At 38.7% G+C, this 10,530-nt stretch overlaps 1 protein-coding gene across 1 annotated transcript in view; it reads right to left on the bottom strand.

The window, feature by feature from the left end:
* Positions 1-241: 241 nt before the first annotated feature.
* LOC140242723 (activating signal cointegrator 1 complex subunit 3-like) overlaps positions 242-10,530 on the bottom strand; it is a 68,302-nt gene continuing 58,013 nt past the window's right edge. Inside the window, exons 37-41 of the mRNA XM_072322482.1 lie at positions 9,351-9,462; positions 5,882-5,993; positions 4,769-4,860; positions 3,930-4,092; positions 242-2,803 (exon numbers count right to left, since the gene is read on the bottom strand). Coding sequence (XP_072178583.1) covers positions 2,622-2,803; positions 3,930-4,092; positions 4,769-4,860; positions 5,882-5,993; positions 9,351-9,462 — 661 coding nt within the window. The 3' untranslated portion in view covers positions 242-2,621. The remainder of the gene's footprint in view (positions 2,804-3,929; positions 4,093-4,768; positions 4,861-5,881; positions 5,994-9,350; positions 9,463-10,530) is intronic.

Here is a 10,530-nt window from a genome sequence, read left to right as displayed (position 1 = left end):
AAAAAAGTGGGGGGCCAAAGTGGTGAAACCCTATGTATTCCTATGTACGGATGAAAAAGTTGCAAAGGTGCAATAATTCTTTCTAGAGACAGAACATGCGTCAATCCAACTATGATTTTCAAAGAAAACACTGCCTTGAAGAATGCTTGGTCAAAACTAAACCCTGAAAGAAATGAAGTTATTTGGTATCTTCACAAGAGTACAACATAGGTCACAGTAAAGCTTTCATCACAAGGTGAAATTACACATTTTTGCATCTGTTTATTTCAGTCTTGTACATATGCATGTAACAAGAGACATCATTGCCATCTGTGATGGTAGGCTCACAAAAAAAAAAAAAATAATAATAATAATAAAATCAAAGCCAAAAAAAAAAGAAGAAAAGACGTAGAGGACATTAAGATGGTAACTCACTACTACGTAACTTATACATCGTACTATTATTTTCAACATGGGGCATGAGAAGAACACGTACATCATCGGAACAAAACATGTATACATGACATGCATACATAGATGCAGACACAAGGCATTTGTGTGCCCTTTCCATTATTTAGAGTGCTTACACTGTACATATCAGAAAGACACTGTACATAATCTAAAGCAATTTGACAACTCCATGCTATCGATAAATGCCTCCACTTTTTTTGCACTGTCACTAAATTCTATCGGTGAACATGGCATTGACACATTGATAGGTCAACTGATATTGTTCACTGACCTTGAAGAATGACCTTTGACCTTTACCACACAATGAATATACTTGTAATTCATTTTACATCCACTACATTAAGCAACATGATTATCAGACTTTGCCTGAGGAAGTTATAATATCTTTAGCTAAACTTCAGACACATTAGTGATTTGATTTTTGAGCTTTCACTCAGTAACTTCAGACAACCAACTGTTTACTTTATATGCCATATATTTCTAGAGGTCCTAGTTAAATGTATTTAGAGAGTTGGGTGCTATTCGCGAATCCAACAACATGTCAGCTGATTAACCGTGATCTTGACATGAAAGCGAAAAGCATGGATACATTTCTCCGTTAATTACTGTACCGGAACTCTACGGTTACGAATGTAACGACTCGGAAATTGTTGGAAAGTCTCGATTTGTGAAAATCAGACTTGTAATATACATGGTGTATGCAGTATTCAATTCTGCCCTTCTAACCAAACAATATATACCAATGGAACTTCTTGAGTTCAGATCTGGTACATATTGCAGATCTATTCTCAAACTAGAAATGTTGCTATGGCAACTGGTATGCCTCCGCCATAATGCATGATTATCCCAATAGGTCTATAGTAGCTCTTGTCAATGTGAGACAACAGTTTTACATTAATTGCCAAAACATTAAAACAATATGCTTGTCACAAATGTGTTAAGAATTTATTTTCCTTTAAACTAGACTTAATTTGGATGGATGGTTAAATTGTTTAAGAGAGCAGTATTCAGGAATTTGAGCATTTTCATTTGGCCTTTGACCCCATGGCACACAATTCTTCACTAATCACTAACTGCTAACATCCATTTTCACAACAATACTTTGAGATACTGTCAAAATATGGGGAAAATTGTGACATTTGAACATTTTCCCTTAACCGTAGACCCCATAACCAAACTATTTCTCTACAGAATCATTATGCAATAATGCATGTACATGCCTAGTTTTAAGTTTTTGCATTGAGTAATCTTGAAGGTAGTAAGAAAAAAGTGTAATTTCAGCAGTAAGAAGTAGAATCTTTGCATTTCAACCTGACTTTTGACCCTTGACCGTTGACCCCATGACCCAAAAATTCAGACAGGCAGTACATGCACATATACTAAGCTTCATCATGATACCTTGAGTTATTTCCGAGATACAGAGAAAAAGTGAAATTTTCAGATTTTCCCTTGATCTTTGACCTTTGACCACAAGGCACAAAAATTTTCCTGGCAAATCTTCATCTGGTAGTACATGTACACTAAGTTTACAGAAAACACCTTCAGGCATTGCACAGATAGGCCTTTAGGAGAAATAGTGAAATTTTGAGGATTTGACCTTGAACTCTGACATACAAATTGTATGACCTTTGACCTAGTGACCAAAAAAGTTCAAGGAGAATCACTTACAGGCAATACATGCATAAGTACTCAGTTCCATGAAGATACCTTGACCCATTTCGCTGATATGGAGAAAAAAGTGAAATTTTCATATGTTCATTTGACCTTTGACCTTTAAGGCCATGGCCCAAAGCCTATTTCTAGAGAATCTTTATCGGGTAATACATGTATACACTAAGTTTATAGAAAGTATTCCAAGGCATTGCATTAATATGGGGAGAAATAGTGAAATTTTGAAAATTTGACCTTGACCTTTCACTCTGACCTTGATTGTGCACACCAAAGAGTTGTATAGGCATAAGTTTGTCTACTCAGACATACATTTACACATGCCAAGTTTCATTAGGACACCTCAAACAGTTTTTGTGTAATACTCTGTCCACAAAGTGATTACGGATGGAAGGACAGACGGACGGACAACCCAAAACCATTATTCCTCCGGCGACAGTTCATGGCGGATGCATCAAAAACAGTTTGAGAAGGAAAACTCCTGTAAGGCCTCTACTGGCTGATCAGTCCAGCTCTCCGAGCTCTGCTTCCAGCTGCTCAAGGTCCGAGTCCAGCTCATCGGCATTCATTTCACTGTTAATTTGTGTTTCAATGTCCGCCTCGATAACATCGAGACATATGCTGTATTGCTGGTCAAGTCCTGCATAGCTATCGCTCATGATGTAAAGGCTGTAGATCACGCGGCCTATGGAAGAGACAAATATTACCAATACAGTGGAACCCATTATAACGGCCAAAATATTACCAAATAGTGGACTCTGTTATAACGGGCTAAAATATTACCTAACAGTGGAACCCGTTGTAACGGGTCAGATATGGCAAGATACCTGATATCCTGATATAAAATTGTGATTTTGCAAGTCTCACTTCTTTTATATTCTTTCATTTTTATCCTTGATATAGCCAGATATGCAATATAACACAGACATTTCTCATGCAGCTCGTTAAAATAGGTTCCCTGTATACGGGGTGGAGGAAGAGGGTTACATTGTCATACCTTGAGATGGTTCTACGTCATTGGTCACGCATTACAAATGCACCAGTACTGAAGAAACATACATGACAATCAAATACTTTCCTTGCTTCTACATTGTATGAAGTTTCTGTGATAAATCTACACATTCTGCAAAGATGGTGTTGCATGATAGTTTCATAACAGCAAATCTCAAATAGCATAAGCATAATGCACAGATTGACAGATATAAGATGATTTCTTGTTAAATGTTCTTTTGCTCTGTGAAGAATACTGCATGATAACAGCCATGCCATCCAAATCAACAATGCTTCCCTGAGGTAAGCCACAGCAAATAATCATTTGCAAAAATAAATTGATTAATTTTAAACTTTCTCTCCGAGAAACACCTTTGAAACTTTAAAGAAAATAAAAAGGAGCAGTTGAGACTGTTCATTAGGTTAACAAAAAATTGGGGGAGAGGCTATATGATGAAATATGATTTTTTTTTTTTCAAACAAGAGGATGACCATTTTTCAAGATGATATTATTCAAAATATCACTGTCTTCAACAAACTTTTGCATATTGTATTATTTCATGAATCATTCTCAGCAATTCAGCAGACTTTATTGTGTCATTAGAACAGGGATAATATTGAGGTTTGTCGGAAAAATCGGAATCAAAATTTTCAGGTGATTTTGATACATAGAAAAAGCAAAATGTGTATAGACTTGAGAAAAAAAATAATCTGAAATCACATCTACTGTAAATCCACAGAATATCATGCCCGTAAAAAGAAAAGTTTAAATTCATCGAAAAAAGAGGATGTGAAGTCGAAGAGGATGTTTTTATGCTCACCGACTCGCTCTGGGGTGTAGAATGAGAGCTGGACCACCGTCTTCCCCCGGATGAAGCCGATCCTCTTCAGCGCAAGAAGGTCCTTGTTGTCTACATCGCCCAGGACCAGCCACCATCCCTCATCCTTGGCCTTGGGGAAGCGAGGGGTGTGGGCCTTGCTCTCCTGGGAGCAAATAAGCACAGGATGGGAGCAAGGTTCGTAGAGTGTGGGGTTAGGTGAAGTGCTTCCCTGACCTCTTGAGTTGCGCGGGTTCAAATGTCCGTCAACTTCACATGACATCTTTCGCAATAACACTTTGACCCATATGCACATGGCATCAAATATATTCTCGATATGAGTTCTTGATATTGATATTGACATCAGTTAAAAGGCTGGCATAGTTTTTGGTAGAGATAGGGCTTCAGTTCCAACTTTTTTTTTTGTGAGATAAAGAGCAACCTCTGTGTGAAATATGAAAAAGCATACAATTTGAAGAGGAATTCAAAGTTTATTTGATGAAAATTGGATCTAAAATGGTTGCGGTCCTAATAAAAAAACAAATCTTTCCCAACAAAGCTAATTGACCCTTGATATGAACCAAATTTGTTCGAGCTATAAATCACTGAATCTGCAACTCATTTAGCATAGTACCTGGGTTTATTGCCAATAATATCCACAAATGGAATTAATAAGTCATGCTCGCAAATCGGTGGTTTATGAACGAATGGAAATATGGTCAAATGGATGACCCACATACTACATAATGCTTTCTGCACCCTCAGGGAAAGGAGGCATAGAAAACAAACACACAAACAAACAAACAGACAAACAAAGAAGTAAAGAGGGAGAGATTCCTCACCCTGGTCCGTCTGAGTCTCTTGAGGTCAACCTGTAGGACATACTGCTGGTCTGCATGGACCTGGATGAAATCTCTGTCTTGAGCTCTTCGATCTAAGAGGCAAAAAGTGGAGAGGGAACCAAACAACATCCATCATTAGGGACTTTTCAATTGTGTGGGGACGAGGACGCCTTTCTCGTACAAGAGTGGATCCAAATTTCTGCAGCCCACTTGTTACGTCCACGGTGTTATCACCAACTTCGATTTTCAGTGCACGTCGTTCACAACGTAATGTTATTACGTCATGGCCCCATCCCCTCCTGCGGGCTGGCAACTGGTGCGGCAAACGATGATGTCATTCCTGTCCTAAATCTAGGAGGACGTGAAATCCTTGGAAGACGTGTTCTCAGTTCTAGTGTTGGACGTGCTGGAGAACCTGGAGCATGCGCAGTTCCTTTAAATGATGCCATCTCGCTGTCCATGTCCAGGACAGGAAATCGAAAAGTCCCTATTACCTGTGGTTCTTGGACTCTTATCCTTTCCACCATCAAATCGAATCAAATCTGATGGGAGGAAAATCAATTGCACTCATTGCTGTGGATACGTATGTACATATTTCTCCTTCTCTATGGGGATAAACACTGAAATCCTATGGGCTGATTTCACAAAGGTGGTTTAAATTCAGACCATGGTTTATGCAAAATTCTTCTGCGTAAATGCACATGACAGATTCTGTACGCCGACAGATGTCAAAGAACAATTGCGCATTGATATAAAGTGAAAGACAAAGGTACGCCTATTTCGTGCTTATTTTTGGTTCATGGTCTGGAAAATTAAACCACCTTCCAAAATTCAGGCCTACATGTGGAAGAATCACATCCCACATCACTGACACCAGTAAAAGATACCATATCAATTCTCTCCAGTAGGAGGGATAAGGCCTAACAAACTCACAGGGAAAATGTCACGATAATCATGTTGAGATTTGCGCTCAATCTATTCTCATATCTTAGAAAAGGAACTCACAAAACATGCTGTACTGTTGATGAGGGATCCCTAATAGCATTATGCAACAAAAACGATGATGGTATTGCAGCACCTATCAACAGCACGACGTTACTGATTGTGACTCACTCAAGTAGGTTGATGGAAGATAGCGACTCTCCTGATGCCCTCCAGATGCCCACCATCCACTCATGGAGAGGCCTACCATTACCACGGGCAACCGCTCCATCACCTGCCATATCTATGGGAGAATCAGAGAGAAAAATTTGTTCGAACTTAACAACAAAAATGCATAACATTCCCAGTGTTTTCACATCAAAGATTTTAGTTGCTCAAGTTATTATGCAGAAAAAGACATTTCATAGACAGCAACAGATGTTGATCACCACCAAATATGCCCAATTTGATTTTGTAGTTTGCTGCTTGAACCAATTGCCTCTGTGGCTAGCTGAACGTAAGAGGAAGTCAGATGACAAATATCACAGTCTATCCATGGTTGAGAAATTTTTGACAATCACAATCTTTTCACAATTTTTCGCTGCAAATATTCACAGCAAATTCCATGCCAAGTTTAGAAAGTCATACTCTGATGTACAGTTCTTCAAGCAATGTCCCTGGTGGTTTGATTTTGCTACGACCATAATTTTTTGGGTGTCAGCATGATTTGGTCAAGCCTATAATCTAGGCGGAGGATGCAGCTATTGTCTGTGCTGTCACACTAAAAGTTTTATGTTGCGAGACTATTCTGCCCCCCAAGGAAAAACGCAGTATCTAACATTTTTGGCGATTTTCACTTTTTTGCATAAATATAGTCAGTGGGCAACCCTTCTTCATATGACATATTCAGATTTTTGAAAAAATGTTTGGAAAGCTACTTTTCCGTAACTGCCAAACGCAGTATCTACACTGAACTTGCACTTTCCCCAAGGAAAAACGCAGTATCTACATGATGAATATTTCCCCAAGGAAAAACGCAGTATCTACAAAGCTAGTCTTAATTACCAGACACTGTTATTTATATATGTGAATACTTTGCCGGTTGTTCTGTAATTTGAACGTAAATTACTTTCTTTAGATATACTTGCTCAATAATAAAACAATGTTCAAAATATCTAACCGAAACAATACTGATTAGTAAATATTTTGATGAGATCGTGATCCTAATATAAAACACAGTGTGAGATTAAGACTAACCGAGTGCACATTAAACAATACAGCACAACACTGACAGCTTGCATACTACAGTATTAGCTGCACTGGGGCAGCAGTCAGCACAGGGCCCGGCCGGCTAGTCAGCACACAGTGTGAGTGTGTACTTGTCTTGGATTAAAACAAAATGTTGTCGCGGGGAAAATTACTCGTGAGCCTAGCAAACTAGCCCTCAAGAAAAATTTATCTGCAGATAATGAGTAAGTAATTCAAAACTATTTCAATATTGAAAGAATAAAGCTGATCGTTTGTCACACGAAGCGAGGTAAACACAAATGCATGTTTGTCACACGAAGCGAGGTAACGTTAGAGTTCTAAACACAAACGCATGTTTACCTCGCTTCGTGTGATTAACGATCAGCTTTTCTTTCACTTCTACCTCGATGATGAACATCTGCCGTACTATTTCAATATTAACTTGTTGTGAAGTAGGCCTAAATTTGATAGGCCTAGACCCTTGTCAAAATTCCTAAGGCTCCAAATCTGAAAGTTTCGTCGAAAGGCAATAGACCTAGCCCTAGATCTATTTGTGTTGTATCGGATAAACGTCGCGTTATACTAACATGTTATTGTTAGACCCTATAGACTCTATTTAGATCTAAGTCCAAGTCTAAGACTTGTCTACACAGTAACGTTTGAGTCTTCTGTCTCTTTTCTAACGTTAGACCTAACGTTAATCAGAACTTTCAGGGTCCGTATTCCGAAAGTCTAAGAAAGATGTAGTGTAGGACTAGAATAGGCCTACTCTAGGGCAGGCCTGTTTATAAAACTAAGAAAGAAGTCTAAGACTAAAACTTAACCACTCAGAATCCTATTCCTATTCTCTAACACCGCTAGTGAAGTGTCAATGTTCAATTATCTACTCCATACCATACTGTCTTATAATTACATAGACAGCGATCTAGTTGAAAATAGATTAGGCCTAGGCCTATGTGAAAAATAGGTAGGGGCCTACCCACGGTAAATGGACAAAATAGAGACAGTTAAGAATAAGTTGTATTTTAATTCTTATCGGATCTAGACAGTGTCTAGACCCTAGTGAGACTGGGTTGCGTAAAATGCATGCATGATTCCATGCTGCATTCTACAACTTGTCTGTCTTAGCGTTACAAGTAAAAAAGTTACATTGCAAATTTACATGACATAACAAACTTAGGTTCAATCCAGAAGGAATAGGCCTAGAGAGCGGATGTCACTTCGATCTAGACCGGTTCTAGAGTTATTTTTTTCTAATTAAAGAGTCCTGTCTCGTGTAGGGCTTAGACTAAACCTTCTGCAGTTCTAACGTTAGGCTATTTTTTTCTGTGAGTATCGTGCATAGCCTGAGGCTGTAGACTCGTGTAGCCTGCTACGTAGCCAGCCTAGAATAAACGATATAAAAACTAGAGCTAGTCTAGATCGATCTAGGTCCAGACATCCGATTTAGATTTATTTTGGTCTAGACAGAATCTGGCCTAGACAGTACAGTTTTGATCTAGATCTAGTATTCTAGATGCTAGTTAGCGGCTAGGCCATGTAGCATCACATTACAGCCCTAGTCATTCCGCTGTAGATACTGCGTTTTTCCTTGGGGAAATTCGTTCCATTGTAGATACTGCGTTTTTCCTTGGGGAAATCAGTCAATTGCATGGGGTTTCCCAAAAGTATCTACATTTTCATTAATAACTTAAAAACGAAACAAAAACACAAAATGATATTTTCCAGGAAAATTGGTAGCTAGATAGACTAAAATTCCACAATGAAGGAATTTTTCAAAAGAGTATATTTTCCAGGGGCTTTGGCAAAAACATAAAATGGTGAATATCTCGGTTGTTGAGAAATGGAGCTAGATGTAGATACTGCGTTTTTCCTTGGGGGGGCAGTATATATAAATGTCTTTGCTACATGTGTAAGCAATTCCTCTAGTGTGGCAAGACTATGAACAGTGGAAGCATCCAGCGCCTATATCCACCCATCTTGCTTAACTCGTTGTTTTCTTATCATCGACTATGAATCAATGGCAGTTTTGCATTCAAAAACTGTCACTAATTCATAGTCGATAATAAGAAAACAATGACTAAAGCAAGAGGAGTGATATAGGCGATGCCTGCTTTTTCGCGTGCCCACTGTTCGTAGCCTTGCCACATCCAATAGCAAAAACATTATAGTTTTGCAGCTTCAGACATTAAGCGTAACAGTAGAGACCCTAGCTGCATCCTCCTCCTAGATTTTAGGCTAAAACTGGTCCTGTTAACACACACAAAAGATAATGCTTTGTCACCACAGGACTTATTTTTCCTTAACCTTCTGAGAATGAGCTGATTCTGCTGTAACACACATTTCCCATAGACACCTGCATGAGTATACTCGGGACTAGTCTTCAATGGGTTAAAAGAATAGCAGACCTTACCTCATCTATTTGTCGCTCACTCAGCTTCTCCTTCAGCATCCCAGCCAACATCTGCTTGTTTTTGCATTTGTCGACCAGCTCCGGAAGTCCTCCAATCGGGCCAGATTTAGTTCTGCAGATGACCCACATTTTCAACAGTTAGCATTCAAAAATTACTGTGCTTTGTTTCTTTGTTTCTTTGTTTGTTTTTTAATTGATGCACATGTCTGGAAACTAGTATATGATGCATCACGCGTTACCCCGGGGTACTGTAGTACCTCGGGTAACCGCATTGTGTAGCGCCACCTCACGTCCACTTGAGGACAGCCACAGAAATATGCATGCACTGTGTGTGCGTGTACATAATCATTCCCATGCCACTGCATGTTACACTATGCATGCATGGAAGCTGCGATACCACTAGTGTGTGCTTTAGTGCAGTGCAGTGCAGTGGCTAGCGCGCGCTAGCTCCAGCACCAACATAATTCCTCTTTTTGGCACCCAGGGTACAACCTTTTTAAAAAAAAAAAAATAATTCAACAAAATGGCTGATTTTTATTTGGTACCCGGGATACCATTTATGTCATCATATGATGAAAAGGAATTAATTACCTTTCCTACTTCCCCTAATCCCTACAGTGTCACCAAGGTATTCCATTGGATTACATCACATTGCTACACCCGAGTGAGCTTGCCAACTTTACAAATAGGTCAAGTTCGGATGAAGTACTGAATGCTGATGAAAAAAAAACCTTGACAAGTAATAGGTACATGAGCACAATAAAACAAAGAAACATTGAAAAGTCTTCGACTTTGTCGTCAGCTAAACTCAAACAAAGGTCCCAATGGCTTCAATTTTGGTTCTCCACCAGTGTGACAGTCTTATCACGATAAAATCAGATCAGAAAAAAAAAAGCATTGCAATGGCATGGCCAACGTAAACATAAAATTCCTTATCTTTGAAAATATAGCAAAATGAAATACAGAAAATAAGACAATATCTGTCACAGTGTCACATCATGTGTTCTATTTTTGTCACTGCTGTGAAGGCATGCTTTCTTACATAAAAAAACAAACAAATAAATATGGCTAAATTAAAAATTCCACAAAAATTTCATTTTGAATGAAAACTACACATTTCTTCAACTTATTAGTGTTGAAATTGATATCATTAACTCTGCTTCTGGGCAGAGTCAGGTCA

The sequence above is a fragment of the Diadema setosum genome, chromosome 19, assembly GCF_964275005.1.
Source record: "Diadema setosum chromosome 19, eeDiaSeto1, whole genome shotgun sequence".
Lineage (NCBI taxonomy): Eukaryota > Metazoa > Echinodermata > Echinoidea > Diadematoida > Diadematidae > Diadema > Diadema setosum.
Note: the sequence above shows the minus strand (reverse complement) of the source record. Positions and strands in the feature narration are given on the sequence as shown.